This window comes from Eretmochelys imbricata, chromosome 18 (assembly GCF_965152235.1).
Source record: "Eretmochelys imbricata isolate rEreImb1 chromosome 18, rEreImb1.hap1, whole genome shotgun sequence".
Classification (NCBI taxonomy): domain Eukaryota; kingdom Metazoa; phylum Chordata; order Testudines; family Cheloniidae; genus Eretmochelys; species Eretmochelys imbricata.
In genome coordinates this window covers 5,775,240-5,803,132 of record NC_135589.1, presented here as the reverse complement: position 1 = coordinate 5,803,132, position 27,893 = coordinate 5,775,240, and the positions used below count along the sequence as shown (strand labels likewise).

The following is a 27,893-nucleotide window of genomic DNA, read 5'->3' as shown; positions in this document are numbered from 1 at the left end:
CCATTTCCTGGACATTACAGTGCTAATAAGCGATGGTCACATAACCACCACCCTATACCAGAAACCTACTGACTGCTATGCTTACCTACATGCCTCCAGCTTTCATCCAGACCACAGCACATGATCCATTGTCTACAGCCAAGCTCTTAGATACAACCGCATTTGCTCCAACCCCTCAGACAGAGACAAACACCTACAAGACCTCTATCAAGCGTTCTTATAACTACAATACCCACCTGGTGAAGCGAAGAAACAGATTGACAGAGCCAGAAGAGAACCCAGAAGTCACCTACTACAGGACAGGCTCAACAAAGAAAGTAACAGAACGCCACTAGCCATCACCTTCAGCCCCCATCTAAAACCTCTCCAGCGCAAAGATCTACAACCTATGCTGAAGGATGACCCATCACTCTCACAGATCTTGGGAGACAGGCCAGTCCTCACTTACAGACAGCCCCGCAACCTGAAGCAAATCCTCACCAGCAACCACACACCATACAACAAAAACACTAACCCAGGAACCTATCCTTGCAACAAAGCCCATTGCCAACTCTGTCCACATATCTATTTAAGGGACACCATCATAGGACCTAATCACATCAGCCACACTATCAGAGGCTCGTTCACCTGCACGTCTACCAACACGATATATGCCATCATGTGCCAGCAATGCCCCTCTGCCATGTACATTTACATAGAGACTGTCTGGTTTGGCCAAAGAAAAAATGGACACAAATCAGACGTCACGAATTATAACATTCAAAAACCAGTTGGAGAACACTTCAACCTCCCTGGACACTCAATTACAGACCTACAAGTCACAATTATTCAACAAAAAACCTTCAAAAACAGACTCCAACGAGAAACAGCAGAACTGGAATTAATCTGCAAACTGGACACCATTAAATTAGGCTTGAGTAAAGATTGGGAGTGGATGAGTCATCACACTAACTAAAAACTATTTCCCCATGCTAATTTTCCCCTTACTGTTAGTCACACCTTCTTGCCAGCTGTTTGAAATGGGCCATCCTGATTATCACTACAAACTTTTTTTTTCTCCTGCTGATAATAGCCACCTTAATCGATTGGTCTCGTTAAGAGTTGGTATGGCAACCCCCATTTTTTCATGTCCTCTGTATCTATCTATCTTCCTACTGTATTTTCCACTGCATGCATCTGATGAAGTGGGCTTTAGCTCACGAAAGCTTATGCTCAAATAAATTTGTTAGCCTTAAGGTGCCGCAAGTCCTCCTCGTTCTTTCTGAAGCAGTATAGGTATTTCTAAAAACAGTTTAGAAAATTCATATATTTATGTAGCTATAGCGCAAATAAATATCAATTGACAATTCTGTAACAGCTCACTACAATTTTTCTTTAGCATTTGTATAGACTGTGGGGATTAGAGCATGGCTCATGGCTGCTGCCACAAGTCCTCCTCCCCACCCCCCGATTAAAATGGCTAAAATATCACTTAACTGAAATTGTCCCCTCACTGTACATTAAAAACAACAAGATTAATGGACTACGGTGGCAGGGAGGAATGGGAGAGCTACTAGTCAACCACAAAGAAAGACCAAGTTAAAATGGCACAGCAACCCATCGGCCTGTATTGTCCATGAAGAGAGATTTGATTTAGATGTCCCAAGGAAAAGAGTGCAGCAATCAGGAGGCTCTGCAAGAGAGGGTAAAATCCCCCTGCTCATCACTGGCATTACATTCAGTAAGATGTGCTAGAACAGTTGAGAAAAGTGAGGAGCTTTCTAGTGACAGGAGACAGAGCTGACATGTTACTGATAGCACTCTGCAGATTGTTACTCTGATTTGGCTCCTTGTGGTACCTGCTTCCTCTACAGATTTCTGTAGAGCTTCTGCCAGTTCTTGGTCTGCAATCTCCTCCGGCCGCATGTCCTCCCGTCCTGGCCCATATGCCAGTCTTGCACACTCTGGGAGCTCCCCTTCCGGAAGGAAAGTTGTCTGAGATCCAGTGGTGCCAATCACTAGTACATTCTTTTTGAGATCAATGGAACACTGGGAAAAGAGTACACGTGCAATTGATGTCTTGGTAACGGTCAGTCATAACACAGGACCAGAATACATTAATGTGTCACTAATTTAACAATGCACTAGAAAAATGTCACTTCCAATTATTAAGGGGTTACATTAACTGGACGAAGAAGGGTTAAGAAGGTGCTAACAACTGGTAGATCTAAAAACATGTGCTGGGTAGAAATAGCTCAGCAGCCTGCCCCTTCAATATGCCAAGGGGCTTCTTACAGCGGCTCCTATTAGCCAGCTCTTGAATAGTTATGGTCCTTCTGCTCTTCAGCCCAACTAGGGTTACAGCTACAAGTGAGGACTTCCCAGAGTCTTTATTAAAACATTGCTCAGGTATAGACCTCCGAGGATTTTCAGGCACCAAGAGTTCAGAGCAAAGACCTTTAGGCTGGGACAAGATACAAAGTACTTACAACCTACAAGGTATAAGTGCTTCCCCCCCAAACTATGGGAAAACCATGTCGGCATCTCTCTTCAGAGCTTTTAATCCTAAAAAATTCATAAGGATGATAAAGATCTTACATTTAGCACTTACGAAAGAGCCAAGGATTGTTTGCAAAACAAGCACCAATTGATTCAATTACCTGATGTCTCTTAAGCATATCCAGTCCTAGAAGCATATCCATGGGCTGTTCTTCAAGGATAGAGAAAGAACACGGCAGAAAATCCCCTTCAATCTGAACCTGAGCTGAAGCACACAGAAAACACCATATTACCCACCCTCCAGCCTCAAGAAGTGCTCAAGCACTGCAGCACAAGGATTCCACTATAGGTATCTCTCTATCTAAGGGAAATTATACAAAGCCTCTGTGGGGAAGTTATGGAATCAGAGAACAATGTGCATAGACTTGGTTGTGGAAAAGTCTGCTCTAAGCCAGCCCTGGTGATTATCGGGAGTTTGCTAGCCCCCAGTGGCTAAATATTTCCCCCTCCATTATTTTAAAAGCTGACTGGATCTGCAGTGCAGTAGGAACTGATCAACTAACCCCTCAAGCTAGAGCTAAAGAGGCTGCATGCAGCTGCTCAGAGTGTGGAATTTTGTTTTGGTGCTTTAATTCATAGTCAATGTCTTAAACAATGAAGATAATATTTCCTTGTATGGCATTTTCTTCAGACAAACCTGTGCAAGAACACAGATATCTTGAAGTGCTCTCCTCACTGCGGAATGAGATACACTAAGCTGCACTGGAATTCTGCCCCAAACAATTCACACTGCCCATTATCCCCATCCTGATCCCTCATACCAAAGAATAAAGCTATTTATAACCCATCAGCACCAGGAATCAAGGTTTCCTCTGTATTTGTATGGGGACTCTAGACCTACCAGAATTAAAGTGTTAGGATAAGTGTATGAAAACATTTAACATGATGCAATCCTGGTTATTGTGTCTCTGGGTGAGCTTAATGTGATCTTGATAAACTCGTAAGCCACTCTACAGCAGTTCCCAAAGTTTACAGTATTAAAGTAGAGACTCTTTGGCGCCAAGAAGAGCCACAGCCATTACAGGTAAAGTTATCCCGTTGTATCACTACTTACCTAGGTGCACTCTGCCAATGATTTTCTGCGTGCCCACACCCTTAGCAATGCCTGCCCAGCGCCGGTCCACCAGTCTCATTATGTTACACCTTTCAGCACAAGCTTGGCTCATAATGGTCATTTGGGCACCTACCACCAGAGAAAAGAGGAGTTAGCAATATTTAAAAACAACCAAGGGCTAGTTTAAAAATCTAGTACAGAGATTTTAATCTAAGACTCAGTAGCAAGCAGGGAATTACATTATGGCACAAAGGCATTCGATTACACCATGGCTCTGTGTGTATACACATGTCCACCTACCACCACCTGAAGGTCATTATGGCTATGGAAGTTACAATAAAGCTGAATACTTACACTTTGAGATCTACAGATGAAAAGTGTTGTGTTATAAAGGAAAGGAAATCTCAGTTTTACAGCTAGGGAAACTGAGACACACAGGTAGAGTGACTTGTCCAAGGTTACACAGCTGGCCAGCAGCAAAGGCAAGATTAGAACCCAGGAATTCTGACTCCCAGTCATGTTTTAACCACAACACACATCTCAAATATTTTTAATTAGGCTGAATAATGACAGAAAGTACATTCAGATTTTAATTAGATCCTTTTAAATCTCGTAACACAATTCTTTACTGTGGGAAAGGAATGCTATAAACTGACCTATTGTGGGGTTCATGATTTCCTTTAAAGAGCCAGGAGAAGGGGGAGCAGGGAGAGCAGAAGAGCGTAAAGAGATTTAAAATGGGGATATGTGGTGGGGAATCACCTGAGTCAACAAAGGCTTTCACTGGATGTCCATTGACTTTGCAGTTAATATAGAGCATCACCACCTGGCCAAAGCTCTCTGGGGCCTCTTCCATAGCTATTGTCATGTTCTCTTCAATATTTTGTTGCCTGAATTAAAGGAAAACCAGAAACTGGAATCATGCCTTCCATGAGCAGAAACAGCATATTTATAAAGCCTCCCCCTTTACAAGGATTACAAACAGATTTGTCATCTTCCCTGTCCCCACTACCACCAGTCATGAAGAGCTTGTGAAAGGCGTACTTCAGCAGTTAAACATCAGCCTACTTAGCAGATGTTAGCAAAAGATCTCGCCTTAATCCAGAGGCATCAGGATGCTTGCAAGCAGGAAGGAAAGAATGTTCCTTGTAGCATCTTAAAGAGACCCAATGTAGCAGTCTGGAGTAAAGTGGTCAGATGCACTTTAGCACCTAGAGACCTGCAACTGACTCTGTTTACAACAAAAACCTGTCATTACAGAGTTAACAAAAAGAACTCAGGGGCAAAAGACTGCATATATTAGTCATTCTGCTACAAAACTAGGATCCCCAAAAGTTATGTTTCTAAATGCTTGCCATAACATTTCAGTAGCGTCTTCCCTTTTGCAAGTATCAGGGTTGGGACTAGTTACATGAAACTCTTGTGAGTGCAGTGACAACACCGCAAAGTCTCTCTACAAATTCAAGGCTACAAAAAGGAATGCAAGGTAGATAAAGCCAAATGAAATGTAGCTCCGTGTCTGCCATAACCTTGAGCACGTTGGGTATCTGCAGCTACCCTGCTGGAAATAGCTCATCTACCAGTATAAAAGGGTCTCTAGTTTAAAGAGATAGCTTCCCTTTTTTTCAGTAGGAGGGAAGATGTCTGCTCTTTTCCTACCGTATAGCAACCCTCCCTCCACCACAGGAGGGCTGACTGCAACTCCCTTTGGAGGCAGTCAGTGATATTCCATACACCTTCCAGAAGGGGACACTGGAGAGGAATATGCTGAGCTCTAAGACGTGGCTGCTTGGGAACTGAAGGTGGATTACTGCAAAGCAGCATATTGCACAGCCACTAGGCTGCCCTGGCTTTATTTACTCATAATATAGCTCAAACCAACACATATTGGGCTCTCTTACAGTATATAAGATTAAGTCAGTCAGGAGCAAGTAGTATGTGTGACTGGCAGATATTTAGTACCAGTCTGATTACAGCAACCACCGCTCTGGTTTCCTCCCCGCTCATTCAAAAAAAAAAAAAGATTAGAAAAGTGGCTCGGTAAAATGTGGCATTTATTATGCTGCACACAGCATCTGCTCCCAACCCATCTTTTCATGGGGACAAAATCGAATCGAGAGGGGCATGAGTCAGGTGATCAGAGACCAAAACTGAGAACTAGCAGCTCCCAGGTTCTAATCCCCACTGTCACTAAATGGCTGTCTAGCTGTGGGCAAATCACTCGCTTTCTCTGCCTCAGTTTCCCTTTATCTATAAAAGTGGGGATAACAACACAACTTAAATAGCTCATGGGGATGTTCTGCTGTTTAGTCAGTGTTTGAACAGCACTGTGAAATACTGAAAAATACTTAACACTTACATAGTGCAAAATGCTTTAGTAGTCATTACAATATAATAAATGATTATTTTCCCTTTTACTAATGCATGTGTTAGCACTGCCAACTCTGCACAACCAATATGAACCTATTATGAAGGCATTCTGCTTCATACATCAGCAAAACCGCTTACTGTGTTCCGATTCAAGAATTTATTGTCGATGATGTAAGAAACATAAGAATCAGAGCTCATCTCCCACAGGCAGCACCTAGCTGAGCCTGTAGCACTGGCAATGAGAGAAGCCTTGTTCGGACTTACAGACTCTGCAGTTACATACAAAAGATACAAAGGGGAAGTAAACCTGGGACAGCATGGTGCCATTTTTACAGAATCACTTTTCAGACAATGATTATGCTTGAAATCCGCAACTAACCAGAGAGTTGGGCTATGTCTGCACTACCAAACTTACAGCCGCCCAGGGGAGAGACAGCTTATACCGACAGGAGGAGTTTCTGTTGGTGTAGAAACACCACATCCCCAAATGTTAGCCATGCTGACAAGAAGCACTCTTCTGTCAGAAGCATCTACACTGGGAGCTATGGCAGAGTAAGTTTTAAGTGTAGACCAAGCCTCAATGGGTATGTCTTCACAGCAATTACACACCTGTGGCAGGCCTGTGCCTGCTGACCAGGGACTATGGGGCTCAGGCTGCATAGCCTGTTGTTTAGCTGTCCAGAATCGGGCTGGAGCTCGAGCTCTAGGACCCTGTGAAGTAAGCCCAGAAGCCTACACAGCAGTGAAACAGCCCTGCAGCCCAAGTCACGGTTTTTCTTTGTTGCGTAGACATACCCAAAATATAAAAAGAGATGGACTGCAACAAGAAGATGCAGCCTGCTTGGTAACAACATGTGATACTGCCCTGCAGGAGACATGGGTTAGGGGCTACGTTTGCAAGTCTGGTGCTCAGGTTTGAGGGGATCCAATATATCCCAGGCAGCTACTTGCAGGGTCTCCATAGAATTTTGGTTAAGCAGTTTCTATGCAGTGCTCTCTACTGGCAAGTTCATGTAGATGCACTGCAGAATTGGGAAAGGTCCCTGAGAAAGAACAAAGACTATGACTGGATTTGGGGAAAGTGCAGTCCCCGTGTCGAGAGAGATGACCAAGACTGCCTCTACTCCGATGGCTGTGGGGGTGAGACCACACCACCAAAAGAAGTGACAGAGTCAACAAATGGGAGACAATGCTGGATCTACCTGCCCCTCTTGATTCCAACTAGACCCCCAAAATGCATTTGCAACTGGAATAGGGTCCCACAAAGGGGTCCAGAGCTCTCCCTTGGACTTAGGTTTACTACCTTATGTCCTCTTCTATCTTTGCCTGAGCCTCAAGATCAAAAGGGTCAGCTGAAAACAGACGGATTCTCTCCTGCTCCCGGCGGGCTCGGTCCTGTTGCTGCTCCACCAGCACCCTGGTAAATTTCTCTGCAGTAACAAAAACAGATACAAACACCATAGTTAGATGCACAGACACCCTTTACTGGAAATTACTCTTACAAATGAAATGCTATTAAACTTGTAGCAAAACAGTGTCTTTTAAAGATATTGGCCACCGTTGAAAAGTAAAGTGACCAGTGCAATCAGCAGTGGGCTCTATTTCAGGGCTACTTGAAAAACCAGCCAGCACAGACAGAACTCACGGGCTTGAGCACGTAATCACTCGAGATTTCTCCCTTGCCTCCCATCTCCGTGGACTGAACTACTTCGCATTGGGCCTGATGCCCAACAGCCTATGTAGACATAACAGAGTTCTCAGCTTCTGAATGACCTGAAGTTACCCTACATTTATCTTTCCATTGTCTGCAAATGGATTTAATGTGCAGAGACACCATAACATTTAAATCAAAGAGCTGCTATTAAAGAATATTTTCATTGCTTTACTGCAGCAAGACCTACCCAGTGATATCATGCAAGAACATTTCCAAAAGCAGCAAATAAATTACACCGAGAATAGGAGTCAGAGATTCAACATTTGTATTCCAGCTTCTAGTTTAAATTATGCATTCGTATGTAGAACCATCTTTAGCCAAACATTTTTTCAATTAGGAGAAACGGACGTCACAGCGACCCTAACGCTTAGCATTCCTCCCACAGATCTCAAAGCGCCTTGCAGGAGTGGACGTCATTACCCATACTCATGTTTACATGAGGAAATGGAGGCACCAAGGTCAGCTGGTTTACACAACGTCACAGTGAGTCAGTGGCATAGCCAGGAATGTAACCCAGGTCTTCTGAATCCTAGTGTGCTGCTCTGTACATTGGACCACGTTGCCAACAAAATCAGATGTTCCACCAAAAAGACAGCAGCAGAACTTACTGGCAATAGATTAATTTTGCATCTGAGCAAAGTCAAAGTTCTATGACATTGCAGGCTCCAAACAACAGTCTTATTTCAAAACCAACATAGGCCAAGATTTACAAATCTGAGTTCTTACAGTTAGATGCCTAAATCTACACTGAATGGGAGTTAAGAAGTGATTACTTTTGAAAAAAATAAAATAAATTAGGTGCACAACTTCTAGATACCAAAATTTCAGCCATGGTTTTTCAAAGTTTGTACACAACAAAATTAATTCTTAACACCATTTGCATGCAGAAATCAAAACAGTTGTGTGTCAACAGTAGCTAGTGCTTTCACTTCAGGAAATGCAGTGGTTCCCAATACACCTGGCCTTGAAAACTTATTTACTCAGCAAGGAGTCCGATGCTTTGATTTCCATGGCTCCATGCTCTGTATAGCTGGTACCTTCTGATGTATTGTAATGCACCTAACACAATTACATATGCATTGAAGCTTGATGTATTTTGGACACTACTGTGAGAGCAGATCTGGATATCTGCCCAAATGCTGATGGCAAATTCTGACAGCATAACCTGATAATCCACCCTTCTGAATGCACAGTGCTGTACCAATTTTGAATTATGAGAGTTTACTGTACAGATTAGACAAGGAAAGTGGCAGATGAGCTAGTCCTGGGACCCTGCAGTTCGTGCTCTGCACCATTACCACTGAGAGCATCCTTGCACCATCAAGGGCGGCGAGCTCTAGAAGCAGTGCTCTCATCCTAGGATGGGAGGGAAGAACATCTCACGTGATTCTGTGACAAGCTCTCCGATACAGGGGACACACTGTGAGGCTCAAGAGAGGGCCAATAAAAGACACTTGTTATGGAAAGTAAAGGATTGTATGCTTTAGTAACATGGCATGCAGTATTGTACATTACTGTGTTCTCTCTCTCTTTGCAACTGTTCATATATATAAAATCAGTATAGAGAATTTTAAAAAAACCCAAACACATAGCTCTCTCCTCCAGCCTTCCTGTACTGGGAGAAGTCACCAGCCTGCAGTCTTTCAAGAGGAGAAAAACTAGGGGAGGCTCTTCTATAGAGTGCTTTTTCCTTCCATCATCTCTCCCAAACCTTCACACTAGTAACCAAGCTCCTGATAAACAGTTTTCTACAAATGGATCTCTAGTAAGGGTTTATAGCCATGCATTTTAATGTCTGCAAATGATCTGTTTTCATACTAAATGAGCTCTATGTTATTGCAAAAATAAATAAAGCTCAAATGAAACGAGGAGTGAGCAGCAAAGACCAAGTGTTCACCAGCAGAGTGTGGAGGGCATTATACTACTAAGTCTGCCAAGTGCACCACCATCTTAGATAGCACCCAGAAGGATTTTAACAATTTGTTTCTAAAAAAGCCAAATGTACAATTTTTTAAAAGACATTTAAGGAAACTCTTCAAAAGGAATAGTGAAACAAACACTGTTTACCGGTTCCCAGGGCGACCACAGGGCTGCCAGATTAGGTGTCTGCCACTGAGATACAAAGCCTCTCTTATTTAGGTTTTTTTTAAGTCCATGTCTGTAGTGACGAAATATTAATATCTTCCAGGCTTTTGCAAGGGAGGTAGGATGGGATTTAAAATGAGCTATTTTCTGTTTGGATCGTAGAGAACTAGGGATGGTAATACAGTTACCAGTAATTGGTACAGTTGATAGGATGCTCCGTACAGAGGCCAGGGATGGAACCGGTCCTAAAAACTGATCTCACCCCCCAGATTTGGTCCTTCCAAGAAAGGGGACAAGACACATCCGCAGGGTCGCACGGAGGAAGCTTACAAAGCTGTTGCTAGCGAGGGCTATTCCTGTTCTGGGGATAGGGGAATTCCACCTCCAGTGCAGTCCGCAGTAAACTCACTAAGAAGCCATTGTGAGCAATCCAACTGACTGAACACCCGTGACCACTTTGTACTCGGACTCGGCACAGACAGAAGTTACCGCGCAACAGCCTCAGACAAAGCAAGGAAGAACCAGTCGCCTCCAAATCCCAATTTACCAAGGTCTCCACTGAGCAGTGCCTCAGCCAGGGGCGGATTGCGTTCTTTCAGCAGGGACAGCTCGTGGGGATTGGCAAGCAACATGTCCCGTAACAACGTCGGATTGTCCAAGCCCTGCAGGGACGGTGGTGTACCCGGGGGCGATGGGCGAGGATGCTGCGCTGGCGGCTGTTGTGGCTGCAGCTGGGCCGATGTCCCAGGCACTGTAATGCTGCTGAAGTCTATCCTGGGCAGACCTTAAGGGAAAATGAGGTAACAGTTTGACCACTTCACCTTCTCAGCTGCTGTGGACAATGCAGTCAGAAGCGGTGGAATGGCTGAACATGCTACACGAGTATTTCATTTACACAGCAATTCATGTCTGAGCTCCACTGTGTCACCAACGTATTCAGGTTAGTGGATTAGGAATACCATTACATATTTATGTAATGGGTCTAGTCACATATCTGGCCCATTTTCCTGTGAAACTCACTTAACCCCCTCCGACACAATTTTTCAACTCTGAGATATGCATACCACCAATCTACCTCACAAGGGGGTTGTGAGGCTTAACAGCGCCTGTAAAGCACTTCTGAATTCCTCAGATGAAAGGAGATATGGTAGTGAAAAAATATTACCGAAGCCCTGCACTGCAGCCACCAATCTTCCAGCTGAGGCAGAGCTGGGACTTTACAGCCATTCCCCTGCTATAAGCTGCGGTCAACATTTCCTTTGTTAAGGGATACAATTATAACAGGAACTCTTAGGACTAAGAATTATAAGGGGGAAGTAGGACTCCAATTCCATACTATGGGGCTTGAGGAATCTTTTGAATAAATATTGCATCACATAATTGGTCTGCTAAGATTCAGCTTCTCTGTGCATAGTCACGAGATGTACTCGGAGCACACATTGCAACAGTCCTCTAATGTGTCGGAGCAGCACAGATTGCCTATTATTGCACCATTATACTGAATGGGAGGGAACAGGAAGCCCTATAAAAATCCACATGCATTCACAGAAGCTGCTTTTATGAACAAATTATTTTGGGCACTTTTCTCCCACCCCCAAACAGCAAACTAAATCATGCTTATCCATGGACTAAAGCATCACTGCAAGAAGTAAACCCTTTAAGTAACCAAAGCAAAGAAAAAGCCCACCCCCAAACAAAAACAGTTTTTCCTGATGAAGATGGCTATTGTGAAGTTTTTCAAGCACTTGTATGAAATGTGTTACACACATATAAAGTAGTGTTTTGGTGTATTTATTTACTAATGAACCAACTTTCTGCCCCAAGTAAATGTTCTATCACCAAGTTATTAACTCTCTGAAAAAGGGGACGTTTTAAATTTCATACATTAGTAGATCTTTGATAGGACAGCATTAGTTAAGTTTCATACACATCAATAAATAAAACTTCCAGAGCATTAAAAGGCTAAACAACTACAATTTAAAGGTAATCTTCTGGGTACAGCAAGGGGGGCTGCAAGCCAACAGCAGGTAGCCCAGCGAGCTAGTCTGAAGAGTTTCTCACCTGGAAACTGGACTGGAGGCCGTGGCTCCGCATTCTCCTTTTGCCGTAAAATCACCACATCCCCATCTTTCAAGCCATACGAGGCCAATGATCTGTGGTTGTCAGTTAGAGGCCTCTCCGCATAGACAATCTGTATATAGGGAGAGAGACAGCGTGACAGGAAACAAGCTTATACATGGCACAAAGTGGACTGACAGCAAGACCCTAAATGGTGATTTTACTTAGGAACATTAAATCTGATTCACTATAAATTTCAAGATGAATCCAAAAGAATTACCGGTAAGTGTGCAGTTCTCAAGAGACTGCTGCAAATCAAGTGCCCTGTGCACTAGGCAGATAGTTCCCAAGAGGAGTACTCAGTACTCCACAGAGAATTATTCTTACAGGAAACCAACATGGTTTCACAGTACATAGCATTTCTGAGAAGGGCTGGTTAAGGAATAAGAATGGAAGATTTTAGAGCAGCTTTGGATAAGGCCCCGATTTCTACATATTCCCATATAAACTTGGAATCACCTTCAGCCAAAACTCTGTCTGCCTGCTTCCTAAATTGTGATCTCCCATCATAAAAATGACAGCCGCAATAACTTTATGAATTTCAAGGCAGAAGTGTTGAATACCGGACAGGATAGGAGGACATGAGGTCTTCAGTGGAATTCTGATTTCAGCCTTGAATATGTAGCCATGACTCTCCATAACATCCAGTTTTACAGAACTTACATTACCATTAACTTATGTCAATGCACAACAAATTCTAAAGTCAGAAGGGACCAACAGATCATCCAGCCTGACCCCCTGTATATCACAGGCCACCAACACCATCCACACACTAAATCCAACAACTGAAATTAGACCAAAGCATTACAGCCCACTGGAGACTAGACTGTGTGCCACAGGCAGAGAATAAGAGGGACTAAGGGGCACCAGTGCCCAAGGCCCCTGCAATGGTAGGGAAATGAATAAATAAGATGTACCCAGATAATCCTAGCAAGTGACACACTCTCTCACGCCACAGAGAAAGGCAAAAATACCCTCTAGTCACTGTCAATCTAACCTGGAGGAAAATTCCTCCCCAACCCCAAATATGATAATCAGTTAGACTCTGAGCCATCTCTGACTGTTTGAGATATTTTCTAATAGCAATCGTGGAAAGGTCATGTGTCATAGTATGGAACCTCATCGTATCATCCCCTCCATAAACTTGAAACAAGTTAGGTTGCACTAACTACTCCCTTTGGAAGGGTCTTCTAGAACTTCACTCCTCTGATGGTTAGAAACCTTCATCTAATTTCAAGACTAAACTTGGTGAAGGCCAGTTGATATCCATTTGTTCTTGTGCCAGCATTGGCCCTAAATAACTCCTCTCCCACCCTAGTGTTTATCACTCTGATGTATTTATAGAGAGCAACCATCTCTCTCCAGAGCCTTCATTTTGTTAGGCTAAACAACCCAAGCTCCAAGTCTCCTCTCGTAAGGTAAGTTCTCTGTTTCTCTAATCATCCTAGCAGCCCTTCTCTGCACTTGTTCCAGTCTGAATTCATCTCTCAAATACAGGAGACCAGAATTGCAAGCAGTATTCCAGATGAGGTCCTCCAGTTAATATCAGAGAAATTAAAGTCTCCCATAATCACACAATTCCCAGTAGTATTTCTTTCATTGGTCTATCCATATCCAAATCAGATCCTGGGGGTCTGTAACAGATCCCAAGCACTGTTCCAGGGGAGTCTGTTTCCATTTTTCTCCAAAATGATTTTGACCCAAACATTCCATTCCGTCACTCTCAAGTTCTTTACAGTCTACCTCATCATTAACATACAGTGCTATTACACCATGTTTATCTTTATTTCTGCCTTTCCTGACCAGCACATACCTTTCAAAACCTGTACTCAAGTCATGACTACTATTCCACCACATTTCCATTAACCCTATAATATCTGGTTTCACCTCCTGCACCAGTAGTTCTAGTTCTTCCTGTTTACAACCCAGGCTCCTTGCATTGGAGTCCAGACATCTTAGCTGTTTCACTTGGCCTTACCCAGGTTCTTCATCTGATAAGGCACAATCATTTTACTGCCAGCATAGCCTACCTGCCAGTGCCAGTACCAATGACAGTAATAATCTTTCCTCTTGTTGTCCATTCTCCTCCTCTCTATCCGCTTACTTGATTTCCCTCCTGCTAAATATTATAATCAGGTGTGGGGATTATATGACCACCTCCAAAACATTTTTCCCAAATTCCTAATTTAAAGCTCATTTAATCAACTCTGCCAGCTTCCATCCCAGAAGTCTACTACCCTCTCTACTCAGGTGGAGTCCATCTCGTGAGAGCAGCTCTCTGTCCGTGAATGCTCCCAGTGGTCGAACATCCCAAAGCTCTCCTTGTAGCACCACTGCCTGAGCCATCTGATGATCATCATAATCTTGTCTTTCCTTTGCTCTCCTCCTCTATGGACACTGAAGATCTCCCACTGAAGATCACTTAAACCTCCATTTCTTAAGCATCTTCTCCAGCTTGGTGCAGTCTTCCTTGATGTGTCCCAGTGAGAATCTAGCAGCATCATTTGTTCCCATGTGAAAGACGATAAATGGTTTCTTTCCTGCTCCCCTTAGGATCCTCTTCAGTCTCACGTCCACATCTCATATCTTAGTCCTGGCAGACAGCACACCATCTGGTGACAGGCCTATCTGTTCTTCTTAGTAGGGAGTCCCCAGTTGTGTAGACTGTTTCTTCCTGGTGTTGGTGTGAGTCTCCAGTCCTCCCTCTTCTGTTCTTCCTGGCTGCAAGTCTTCTTGTCATCTGTTCTCACTTGCAATCTTCTGCAAGTCATACTCTATCGTCCTGGAGCTCTGAATTCTGGATCGCCTCTTGTAGGACTAGCTACTCTACTCGTCTTCCTTGCTCTTTTGTTACTGTCTGCCTCTCCCCTTCATTTTCTAACTGAGCAAAACCTGTCCTTCAGCTCTACTTCTCCCTTGCTAGCTAGTCTTCTCCTATGCCTTGTTTTTGTAGTCACATTCTTCCATGGGCCACTTTCTTCATCCAGCGGTCTACCCTCACAGTTCTCTTGGCCAGCAGGCATCTGCAAGCATTGAGTTTTCTCTTCAACCTCCTCTCTCCATCATCTTCTGAAATTCTGTCTAAACTCAACCATAATTTCTAGCTGCATCTCCAAACATGGGATCTTCTCTTCCATCAGTTCTATTGGGCAGCACATCATACAAATGAAGCTCTTTCAGGTACCCTCTACAGCAAGGATAGGCAACCTATGGCATGTGTGCCAAAGGCGGTAGGTGAGCTGATTTTCAGTGGCACTCACAATGCCCGGGTCCTGGCCACTGGTCCGGGGGGCTCTGCATTTTAAATGAAGCTTCTTAAACATTTTAAAAACCTTATTTATTTACGTACAACAATAGTTTAGTTATTTATTAAAGACTTATAGAAAGAGACCTTCTAAAAACGTTAAAATGTATCACTGGCACACGAAACCTTAAATTAGAGTGAATAAATGAAGACTCAGCACACCACTTCTGAAAGGTTGCCGATCCCTGCTCTACAGAGTAACGTACATCCTGCACCTTCCACAACCTGTTACCTGTAACGTTTTAAGTATAAACGAGCCCTTAGACAACTGGCCCCAAAGAGCCACCCCGTCAGCAGGGGTGTGAGGTGGCCTCTCCCGCCTTTGCAAGTCCAGGTAATGTCCATTCTGCACAGGTTGCTGCCACCCCCTCATTTACTCTCTCTCAAAGCTGAATGATGGGCAATCTAACTAAAAAAATCTAAGCATAAAAAAGCTCCAAAGGACAGAATGAAAGAAAAAACAATGAGGGACGAACCAAAGTCAACGCATCTGATCTGAGTTAAGGAGCTGCATGCTCATTGGGGTCACTCACCCTTTTACACCCTTGGAAGACTCAGGGATGGGAAGGAGTCAGTGACACCAAATAACTATACTCACAGCACAGTCATCTTGATCCCACAAGTGGCCATGTACAGAGGCTACTCAAAGAAGAATACAGGACCTTCTCATTCACTGTTAAATCTTTGCTGAGCAATGGGAAAGGCCATTAGGTCTTTTGTGCAAATCAGGATTAACCATTGCAAGTACCCAAGTTTCTCCTGTACTGTATTCTGGTTTATACTGCAGACTTGCAAGCTTACCTTAAAAATCATTTGCTTCTAAAGTACCAGAATTTGAATAGTGCTATTTCTAAAAACTGACTTTGCAGTCTCAGAATATTTCAGGCTCAGAAGATAAAAAACCTGGAGCTGAATTTGAAATAGGATTGTCCAAAACATGAAGTAGGTGCTGCCAAAACAGATGCGTGTTTCCAAAGCAGTTATTTTGTTAAACTATGAAAAGTTTTTCTTTTAAAAAATAAACCTGTTTAAAATTAAATCTGACTTTAATACAAAATATTTTAAATCCTAAATGTATTATAATCTCTTAAATCTTTTAAAGTAAAAAAGTATGCTGAATTCATATGCCTCTATCAAAAACTGAGTTAAAGGCTGCTTTGCTATGTAAAGAATCAGAGCAAACTCATCCATTTTGAGGTCAAGCTTTATAAATATGGCACAATAGGTCATATACTATTCTGTTTAATAAAAATATTTTACATGCTGTTGTGTGTGTTTAATTAAATTCCAGTTATCATCCTAATGCAGCTTGACATAATCATGAGCAAAAGGTTAATTTAGTAAATAAGCAGTATCAGTCACCATTTTCTAACATACTAAAAATGTGCAATTAATAAGAATCTAAAATATTAAGCTACATAATTGCTTAAATAAATGTATATAGTTATACTGTTGTATCCTTCTACATAGCAAAAAGTACCACCAAACCTACTGTAAAGGCTCTATTTAGTTGTAAATTAACATGTTTTAATGGTTATATCAGCAGAGAAGAAACAGTACAACAAACTCTTACTGGCATTATGAAACTTTGTTTGTGATGAGTTGATTTTCAAAGCAGCATCTCACATAACTAAACACACCCCAACCTGTGCTGCACCACTGTGAGTTAGTCATGCCACTGACAGGGGAAAAAAACAAGCTAGGAATAAACCTGACCTGCAGCTGTAAATCTTAAATGACAGTTTCTTCACATGGATATTCTGGGAGAAGCAACTTAATCAGTTTAAGACAGATTTAGCCTGTCTTCTTGCTTGGATTGGATTTTTAAACTTTCCACCTTAACAGCTCAAAGCATGAATTAAGCACACCGTAATTAACGCCATATCCCTCAGCAAAACAAATTAACACACTCTTAACCATCCTCCTTTACAGGCAAAATAAACTAATTTGATTTAGTTGCTTCTGCATGGTATGAAACATTACAAAAGCAAACGCTGATAGGACAGCCCAGTACTAAGTCACTAGCTTCTCTGAAGCTGGGCAGTGCCCAAGATCCCCCAGCATTATGAAGTGCTCTCATTTTGCAAAGAATGCCTGACCAGGAAGGCAGGTAGCTTTCTGCTGTTTGAATGACAATACAGCAGGAATGCCTTTCCTTTAAAAGCAAGAACAAAAGCAGTACAGATATTACAAACTCTACCAAACAAAACTATAACATTTGTAAGTTACTGATTCATGCTGCTGAGGTCTCATGCTAGAAGAGCACCACCTGTGGTCAGTTCTCGCACCTGTACTACAATCTGTTTAATGAGTCTCTCATCCATCAGCAGGTCGATGGCGCTGAAAGGTACTATATGCTCCCCTACCCTACCATATTGATGACATTCTGTGCTGGGCCCCTGTGTACCATCACTGACTGCTCTCCATTCAGCTATGCCTACTTTAGCCTGCCACAGACCTTCCACAGGTCTAGGGGTTGGGAGCTGCCAGGCTTCATAACAGGTTAAGCCCACACCCAACTGATAGGCCTGGTACAGTCACGGTCTTGGTCGAACACTGATACAGATCACCACCTAGCTCTTACACAGCACTTTTCGTCAGTAGATCTCAAAGTGTCTTACAAAGAGAGGTCAGTGACACTTCCTACTAGAGATCCCCAGGCAGCACATAAGTAAACCAAAATCTAGAATGAGAACTCTTACTCTAATTTTCAATAGGATATCAACCAGTTTTTGCCCCCCAAGTAACTGCAATCAAGAAAATCGATTAGCCATAAAAGTAGCATGCTTTAAAAATACTGAGAAGAATAGTGTCAGCAATGTAAAGAACTAGAGGTTGATGTAGTTATCTCAGCAGCACTGTACCGTGAGAAACAGAGTTCTGAGCTCCTGGGGCCACCCACATCAAGTAACTCGTGACTGGTACTCAGAGAACTGCTGATGGGTTCCAGACCTCCTTAGCTGAAGTGTTATGACAATGTGCAACTCAAGAGCAGGTCAGTAAATGGGGGTGGGTTAGTGGCTGAAGAAGGAAAGTAGATAAAATATTTGTGATCCCAGAAGACTCCAAAACAGGTTCCCGCAGCATATTTTGTTCAGATTTTCCTCCCTTTCCAAATCCCTTTATGGGACGGAAGGTGCAATCTGTTAGCCAGACCAAATTAAAAAAAAAAAAAATCACAAACTTGTTAGCAATCAAAAGGTGAATGGGAGACAAAAATCTCACTATTCCCTTCACCTCTCTTGCCTTCCACTCCCCTCCACATGTTCTACTCGCTGCCTGCTCCACTTGCCTCCCTGTTCCTAGTGTCTCCTTTCCTCACAAGCGTGTGTGTGTCATCCCTTTGGCTGGGAACTTTGCTGTGTGGCACAAAGTCATCAACCATCTCCATTAAATCGTTCCTCACAGTGCATCCTTTTTAGTCAAGACTTTCAGCCCTCACTTTTCCCTGAACAGTAGTAAAATGAATTTTCAGAGTTCAATAAAGCACACACACATAATAAGAACATCAGTTTCTCATCACAACCATTGGCGTTCCCCACTTCCTTGGTTTATTCCCCCGCTGTGTAATGTTTAATATGAATTGCACCTTCCTTGGGGCAGGAGCCTGACAATTTTGCTTTTAAAGCAACATGCCTCTGATCATTGCAAAAAGAGAGCTATGATAAAAATAATGCAAGAACAAGACCCTGAGTTAAAAAACTATTTGTCAGTTTAAGCAAGCACACTCCTTCCTTATTGGAAGCTGATTCTTGTCCTTAAGACAAGCTGATCTTCCAATAAGTAAAATACAAATGGTATTTATATAGTTTCTTCCTATGAAAGATTGCAAAATGCTGTACAGAAAGAGGGGCTGACTAGAAAGGATGTTATACAGATATAGGCCCAGCAAATACGTGGGCAGAAAGGGAAAATGATGGACAATAAAGGAGAGAATGGAAGGAAGCAGGAATTAGCAAGGGACAGGAGAAGCAGAGGCACTTCTGATGGTGTTTGGAGTCAACTGCAGGTTATTTGACCTAGATAACTGTGGAAGCTATTACATAAAAACTTTAAAATTATTGCTGAGAGGGGAAAAAATCCCAATGACGGAGCAGCACAAGCAAGAGAGTACACAACCAGACATCATCTTAAAAGAGAGTCAGTGTTGTCACGTTATCATTATGCAAGTAGCTGGAGGGACACAGCTGAAAGACTAGAGGTGTTTACACTACAGGCAGTACTTCAGGGGGGAGGGATAGCTCAGTGGTCTGAGCACTGCCCTGTTAAACCCAGGGTTGAGAGTTCAATCCTTGAGTGGACCATTTAGGGATCTGGGGCAAAAGTTAGGGATTGGTCCTGCTTTGAGCAGGGGGTTGGACTAGATGACCTCCTGAGGTCCCTTCCAACCCTGATATTCTATGATTCAGAAATTCAAGCCTCCAGTTGCAGGCATTTGTACATTCTCGCATGCAGAGAAGTTATGCTGGTCATTGGCAACAGGAAGAACAAGGGATATTCATGTTTTTGTAACCACAGCTTTCAGTGTTAACTGCTATTTATTGGTCATGGGTTCCTCTTCCCTTGCAGGCAAGGTGGAAGAACATGGACCAGGAGGGGCCTGGGACTCTGATTTTATCGTACCAGAACAAGTCTCATTTAAGAACATGTATCTGGTATTGATATTCATTCTCTGTATAAACATGGGTTGGCAGCAGCATAAAAAGAATGGGAATCTTTGCGATCCATCGTCTCTCGCTCCCCAGTGAGAAAAATGAAGAGTTTTCCTTAAGGAACTCCATGGGCCTTTGATTTTCTAATCTCATTTTAGACTGTGGTGGTTAGATCAGTGGACTAGATGACCTCCTGAGGTCCCCTCCAACCCAGATATTCTATGATTTGATTCTGCAGTTACGTGGCTTTCGAATAGGATGGTGTGCAGCATGCCTTGGGAAGCAGATAAGATATGGAGCTCTCCAGCACTAAGTAACTGGCATTAACTCACCCAAACCCAGAAGTAATCAAAAGTCAGCATTAAACCTTTATTGCAGGCATGGGAGCTGCGCACAATATTTTCATGTTGTTTTTTAGATGTCCTTTATTATTATTATTATATTATTCACATTTCTGTAGTGCTCGGATACCCAAATCAGGATCCCATTGCACTACACGGGCTGCATATAAAGATACGGTTCAGGTCCTGAAGAGCTAATGACTTGATCCCCTGGGATTTTTGCACATCTTAAAGTGTTGAACCAATTTCACTAAAACCTTGAGAGCAGTCAAGTTAAATACTGAGTTGTACAGGAAGCTAATAGAGAACAATAGCTCAGAAACAATAAGCAACATGAAGGCTCCGATCTAGTAGCTTTTAGTGAGAAGTCTTAATTCAACCAGAAATGGGGAGATTTCTTCTTTTCCCAAAATTACGAGACTATCTTGGGAGGCAAATTAAGTTTACAGCTGTGGCTTGATAGTGGCAACCACATTATTTAAATCTATCCATTAGCATGCACACACAGGTCTGACTATTTGGAAAAACAAAAGGACAGGAATATTAGCTCTCTTTTAAAACTGTATTTCCAGGCCTTTTCCCAATAAACATCCTGAAACTTTACCCTAAATAAAAATTGCAACAAACCAGCCCTAGTCGCCAATATATCTGGTGGCTGTTTGATGGCCTCCAGGAAATGAACTGAAGGCCCTAGTCTAGAACTCAGTGGACATGTGTCCACACCAGAGTGGATTAAAATCAATTAAAAAAATTAATAAATAAAAATCAGATTTTTTAATTTAAATCTGATTTTTTTGATAAAATGTTTTTTGAGGAAAAAACCTATCTAAAGATAGTTTTAATGAAGCTACATTATAGCTCAAAGATATCTCATCATGGAATAGGGATTATAAATTCTAATTCTATAGTATGAGACAATATATTCATGTAATGTTTAAGAAAAGTTTTGTAAATGAGTTCCAATAGTTCATGGATTAGGGACCCAAATTTATGGGGTTCCAGGGGCTTCTGTATAGATTATTTAGGTTAATCTTTCTATCTACTCAATGGGACTCAGTGCTCAGTCTAGAAGATATCATCAGAGATGCTTAGTTTTGCAGTTCCCAAACTGTGGATTTGTGTCTCCAGAGATAAATTGCTTGTTAACAGCAAAAATGGTTTTAAATAAATAAATAAATAAATAAATAAATAAATATACATACAGTGGTGAGAAATAAAAGACCTCAACCCTATTGTCCCTCTCCAAATTTGTGTACACGGAGTCAATCCCTTACCTCTCTCTAAAAGTGCAAAGTTTCAAAAAGTTCAATGAATAGAAGATTGTTGGGGGCGGAATAGATCTGGACAAGGAGAAGAAGTCTGGAGATAAATGTGAGAAGGGATGAACAGTAGGCAGAAACAAAAGTTAAACTGTTTGAGCAGCATATTCCTGAAGTCTCAAGGTCTTCCTGAGTGTAGCTCTCATTGATTTGAGAGCTACCAGACCATTCTCACTAGAAGGGAAAACCTATGATGGCAGCAGGCAGTAAAAGAGACCCAGTTTGAGAATAAGAACCATTCAAGACATATATGTTTTCTGATGTTTTAAAGAAAGTCACACCAGTGAACTGGAGGAAGTCACTTAAGCACTTCGATTCAGAGACTGTTGAAGTGATAATCTCACTTTTAACAGCAGTAGCTTCTTCTGCTGATGTAGAAAGAATATTTTCTTCCTTTGGACTAATTCATTCCAAATTGAGAAATCGTTTGGGACCTGAAAAAGCAGGAAAGCTTGTTTTTCTTTTCCAGATTACAAACAAACAGGAAAATGAAGGTGAAGACGACTGAGTTAGCTGCAGAAGCCAATATTTTAAGTTTCTCATGTTGACCTGGCTGACAGAGTCAATTTAATTTTTGTTTTTTTAAACATTTCATTTAACTATTTTAGTTAAAAAACAATTTTAACAAAAACCTGATTTTAAAAATCTTGAATGTTTAAATTCAAAAATTCATATGCTTGTTTCATTAAAATATTATATGTTTGCTGTTGAAGAAAAAAATCCAGAATACATAAAGTTGTTGTTTTAGTTAAATAAAACAATTTAAATGTCTGTCTGATGATGTTCTCCTCCTAATACATCAGGGCAAGAAAATCCTCCAAATATTAATGATTCACCTGTTGAATTGGAGATAGTTCACCTCCCAATGACTTCATAAATATCTGCTTCAATTACCTTTGGTAAATGAAATAACCAATCATTCATTTTCTGATACAGCTGTAAACCTAATCTGAAAAGTTTTAAAAATAAATCACTTAAAAAATGTACATAGTGTGTACCTTCTAAAAATGAAACCTACATCTATCTCCGAGTTGTGAAGAATATGTATTAAGGTTATAACAACCAACAAGAATGCACTTTTATGTAGAAATCCATAATTAAATCGAGTCTTCCTGACAAGTGATTTAAATAATGATTTAAATCAACTCAATTTACATCAAATCCACCCCGCCACACCACAAAACCATCCATCGTAACCAAGCTGCTTACCAGTTCTATAAAGTGGCATCTGAACTATACCTCCCAACCCAATCACAAGGGACTGGGTGTGGAGGTGTCTCACCCAGGGCTGAGATGAGTCAGAGAACTTGGGCACTGTGGGGGAAAACCTTATTATACTACTGCTGACCATATACTGAACCTGTTGCACAGAGAAACTGACATCAACCTCCAGGGCTGTCAGTCTAACACTCTTCACCAGCACTAATCTTCGAGCAGCCAGGTATGTGGTGCTGACTACAAAGCATCATGAGGGCTTCACACACTAGGGGTCTCCTGTGTCCTGGAACTGGAATTCTATGGATACAGGGTCCCATCGAGACCTAATGGGTGAACTGGGACAAGCTCTCAGAGAAAGGAACATACGCTATGGACTGTACCATTTTCTCAGAGTGGTTTAATCCTCTGTATTTACATGATCAAAAAAATGGCATCAAGACACAGAATTTTATCTTTTCAAAAACTATGCCAGAGCTTTATGATCTTGTTTTGAGGTATAAACCAGATCTGATTTGGTCAGATGGTGATTGGGAGGGTCCAAACACATATTGGAACTCTATCTCTTTCCTTGCCTGGCTTTATAATGATAGTCCTGTCAAGGATCCTGTTGTGATAAATGACTGTTGGTGCAACAACTGCTTCTGTCATCATGGAGGATACTATAACTGTGCCGATAAATACAAGCCGGGCACCCTGCCACAGCACAAGTGGGAGATGTGCACATCTACTGACAAAAGGTCTTGGGGCTATTAAAGCAACATGCAACTCAACGAGCTCATGGATGAATCAACTATTATCTCAGAACTAGTGCAGACTGTGAGTTTTGGAGGCAACGATCGTCTCAACGTGGGCCCCACAAAAGAATGGGTGATTGTTCCAATCTTTCAAGAAACGCTTCTGTCCCTTGGAAAATGGCCGCGTGTTAATGGGGAGGCAATTTATGCTTCTAAGCCATGGAGGGTGCAGATGGAGAACACCACAATCCATGCACGGTACACTTCTAAAGGATCTACTGTCTATGCCATCTTTCTGATCTGGCCAGAGGGTGTTGTGTTGAAACTGTCTTCACCTATTCCATCTCCAAGCACACAAGTGACTAATATGCACTTAAAATTTAAATTAAAGTTTTGGGCTGTATAAGCGTATTTTTGGAAAAAGACCAAAAAAGCAAAGGCAATAATCACAGAATGCTCCATGTGCTTTGACAGGTGTGTCAAGCCTCTGATTTGGTGTTATGAGAAAAGAGAGAGACAGAAGATCAGATGTGGACAGAAATGTCAAATGGACATCAGAGCTCAAATGCCAAATGGTGTGTAACCCTATCTTGGGTGGGTTGTATCCCTCCCTCTAACACACACCTAGCACTTGTTTTCTTCTTGTGTTTTGGCAACACTTGTATAGCTTGTCATGTCAGCAAAGCCTTACCAAATTTGAACTGGATTGAGGTGTACTCTATGAAAGTCCTAGACACCAGTTTTCATTTCAGCTGCCTCTCACGCCCAAAAGGAAAAAAGTGAAAACCTCATTCTCACACACCCCAAACTGGTATTTCAGGCTTAACAAGGGGCGGGGACCAAGTCAACCTGATGTACTAAGTGTTAGAGGAAATCTAAGAGAATTCTCATCCTAAAATGCTACCCCATTTCCTTAGCAGAATGAGGGAAAGGATGTTAATCAATTTCTTAGGTGGGCTGAAGTACATATGCTTCCTAGTAGCAACTCTGAGACGTTTCCCTAGGCAGGCAGCTGGGAGGCCGGCCTCTTCACCCCAAAACTCTCACAGTCCTCATCACTCTTAAAGGGCAGAGAAATCCTTGTTCCCCTTTCTCATCAGGGACTCAGATGGTTCTTGGAAACTAGATGGGGAGTCTCACCTGGCTTGCAGGTTTAAAATGGGGCAGTGGGAGACAGGGACACTGAAGAGACTGGTGTCTGGAAAAGACTGTTCTAGCAATGAAGTGGATTTGGTGGGTCTGAAGACTTTCCCCAATGGAAGAAAAGGGTGTAAATGTTGCTGTCAGTGGATCCAAGACCACACCACTCAAGAACAGAATAGAGGGGTTTCTACTATGAGGGAGAGAGTCTCCAGGCTTTGCATCTCTGGGTGTGGGATGGTGAGGTGGAAAAGAGACTCTGGCTCCACTGATTGGAAGATGTGTCCTGAAGATAGGTGGAGGGAGCCTATGAATGCGGTGGAGAGTCACTTCTTGGGGAGATGAGGTCCCCTGCCTTTTGGCTACCACGAGCCAGAGTGGAAGGGGTCACTCCCTAGATGAGATCCCATGCCAGTCCTAAGAGAGAGGGGATGAAACCTAAGGTCCCCCCCAGCTGTTGGGTGGAAGAATGGAGGGCTAACAAGGCATGGCTGTCCCTTTTCAAGGGAGGGGCCCCAGGTCCCCCAAAGACTGGAGATGGAGAGAGACCTACTCTCCAGGTTCCTTAATTCCACAACTGTCTCTCTGTCACAGAAACACTGGGGAGAGCCCCCTCCCAGAGGCTCCTTCGGCTCTTAGCCACGTGGATCCTGGGGTGAGCCGAGCTCCCCCAGCGCCTCATCTGACCCTGCTGCGGGGGTGCCAGGGAGGGGCAGAGACTAGGACACAGGGTCTCGCTCTCCCCGGGTCACTCCGTCCCTGAGAGGCTGGGAGAGGAGATGGGGCCCAGTCACTTTCCCCAGTATCTGTGGGTTTCTCTCTGCAAGTCCTCTCCAGGGCTGGGAGATAACTGTGGAGTCTCCCAAGCCTGGGGGGATGAGTGGGACGGGACTGGAGAGGGGGTCTCCCCAGGCTAGGGGGATGGGGGAAGCAGGGGCCCAGATAGGGGGATGAGTGGGGCCTCCCAGCAGCAAGGGGCGAGTGGGCACAGTGGGAGAAGGGGGGGGGGGGGATGAGAGAACGCAGTGGGAAAAAGAGGACGGAGTGGGAGGGGGAGATGAGGGGGCTGGGAAAGGGGAAGGAGGGATGAGGGGGTCTCCCCAGGCTGGGGGGAGGAGGGAAACAGAGCAGAGTGGGAACCACGCAGGGGAATGAGGGGGCCCGGTGGAAAAAGGGGGGGAATGAGGGGGGTCTCCCCAGGCTGAGGGAAGGTGGGGACCCCGCGGAGGATGAGGGGGGGTCTCCCCAGGCTGGGCGGAGAGGGGGTCTCCTCACCTGGCTCTCGGCCGCGGGGATGCCGGACTCCAGCTCGCAGAGCGCCCGGAAGTTCTGCAGCTCGAAGTCGGCGTCCACCTGCAGGGAGAAGGTGAGCTCGGAGCGGTCCCGGCGCAGGCAGAACACGGTGAGCAGCATGGCCGGGCCGGGCCGGGCTCCGCCACCAGCCGCGCCGCCGCCCCGCGCCCGCTGCCGTAAAAGCCCCGCCCGGCCGGCAACTGTCGCGCCGCGGCCGGAAGTGACTCGGGCGGGGTCAGCTCAGTGCCCCCGCGCGGCGCCGCCCCGAGGAGCCCCCGGGACCCCGCACCCTGGGCGCGGAGCCGCTGCCGCCCGCTCGCCGGCCCCGGCCCCCTTGTCACTCGCCGGCCCGGGGGGGGGCCTCTGGCTGTCTCGCCCCGCACCGGCCCCCTTGTCACTCGCCGGCCCGGGGGGGGGGGCCTCTGGCTGTCTCGCCCCGCACCGGCCCCCTTGTCACTCGCCGGCCCGGGGGGGGGCCTCTGGCTGTCTCGCCCCGCACCGGCCCCCTTGTCACTCGCCGGCCCGGGGGGGAGGGGGGGCTCTGGCTGTCTCGCCCCGCACCGGCCCCCTTGTCACTCGCCGGCCCGGGGGGGGGGGGGGCGGACTCTGGCTGTCTCGCCCCGCACCGGCCCCCTTGTCACTCGCCGGCGGGGGGGCTCTGGCTGTCTCGCCCCGCACCGGCCCCCTTGTCACTCGCCGGCCTGGGGGCGGGGCGCTCTGACTGTCTCGCCCCCCACCGGCCCACTTGTCACTCGCCGGCCCGGGGGGGGCCTCTGGCTGTCTCGCCCCGCACCGGCCCCCTTGTCACTCGCTGGCCCGGGGGGGGGGGGCCTCTGGCTGTCTCGCCCCGCACCGGCCCCCTTGTCACTCGCCGGCCCGGGGGGGAGGGGGGGGCTCTGGCTGTCTCGCCCCACACCGGCCCACTTGTCACTCGCCGGCCCGGGGGGGGCCTCTGGCTGTCTCGCCCCGCACCGGCCCCCTTGTCACTCGCCGGCCCGGGGCGGGGGACTCTGGCTGTCTCGCCCCGCACCGGCCCCCTTGTCACTCGCCGGCGGGGGGGCTCTGGCTGTCTCGCCCCGCACCGGCCCCCTTGTCACTCGCCGGCCTGGGGGCGGGGCGCTCTGACTGTCTCGCCCCCCCACCGGCCCACTTGTCACTCGCCGGCCCGGGGGGGGGGGCCTCTGGCTGTCTCGCCCCACACCGGCCCACTTGTCACTCGCCGGCCCGGGGCGGGGGCCTCTGGCTGTCTCGCCCCGCACCGGCCCCCTTGTCACTCGCCGGCCCGGGGCGGGGGACTCTGGCTGTCTCGCCCCGCACCGGCCCCCTTGTCACTCGCCGGCGGGGGGGCTCTGGCTGTCTCGCCCCGCACCGGCCCCCTTGTCACTCGCCGGCCTGGGGGCGGGGCGCTCTGACTGTCTCGCCCCCCCACCGGCCCACTTGTCACTCGCCGGCCCGGGGGGGGGGGGCCTCTGGCTGTCTCGCCCCACACCGGCCCCCTTGTCACTCGGCGGCCTGGGGCGGGGGCCTCTGGCTGTCTCGCCCCGCACCGGCCCCCTTGTCACTCGGCGGCCCGAGGCGGGGGCCTCTGGCTGTCTCGCCCCGCACCGGCCCCCTTGTCACTCGGCGGCCCGGGGCGGGGGACTCTGGCTGTCTCGCCCCGCACCGGCCCCCTTGTCACTCGCCGGCCCGGGGCGGGGGGCTCTGGCTGTCTCGCCCCACACCGGCCCCCTTGTCACTCGCCGGCCCGGGGCGGGGGACTCTGGCTGTCTCGCCCCACACCGGCCCCCTTGTCACTCGCCGGCCCGGGGGGGGGGGGGCGCGGACTCTGGCTGTCTCGCCCCCGCACCGGCCCCCTTGTCACTCGCCGGCCTGGGGGCGGAGCGCTCTGACTGTCTCGCCCCCCACCGGCCCACTTGTCACTCGCCGGCCCGGGGGGGGGGCGCTCTGACTGTCTCGCCCCCCACTGGCCCACTTGTCACTCGCCGGCCCGGGGGGGGGGGGCGGACTCTGGCT

At 45.6% G+C, this 27,893-nt stretch overlaps 1 protein-coding gene and 1 pseudogene across 4 annotated transcripts in view; one reads left to right on the top strand and one right to left on the bottom strand.

The window, feature by feature from the left end:
- Positions 1–26,061, bottom strand: part of DDI2 (DDI proteasomal shuttling factor 2) — a 37,517-nt gene extending 11,456 nt beyond the window's left edge. For 3 of the 4 annotated variants that reach the window (XM_077837094.1, XM_077837098.1, XM_077837096.1), the window contains exons 1-8: positions 25,863–26,061; positions 11,823–11,952; positions 10,309–10,545; positions 7,266–7,392; positions 4,355–4,482; positions 3,593–3,721; positions 2,640–2,743; positions 1,839–2,028 (exon numbers count right to left, since the gene is read on the bottom strand). In XM_077837094.1, coding sequence (XP_077693220.1) covers positions 1,839–2,028; positions 2,640–2,743; positions 3,593–3,721; positions 4,355–4,482; positions 7,266–7,392; positions 10,309–10,545; positions 11,823–11,952; positions 25,863–26,000 — 1,183 coding nt within the window. In that variant the 5' untranslated portion in view covers positions 26,001–26,061. Of the gene's footprint in view, positions 1–1,838; positions 2,029–2,639; positions 2,744–3,592; positions 3,722–4,354; positions 4,483–7,265; positions 7,393–10,308; positions 10,546–11,822; positions 11,953–25,862 lie in introns of those variants that run through there. The other variant, XM_077837095.1, reaches the window with a different exon arrangement.
- Positions 17,518–23,853, top strand: LOC144276913 (tissue alpha-L-fucosidase pseudogene; annotated as a pseudogene).
- Positions 26,062–27,893: the final 1,832 nt, after the last annotated feature.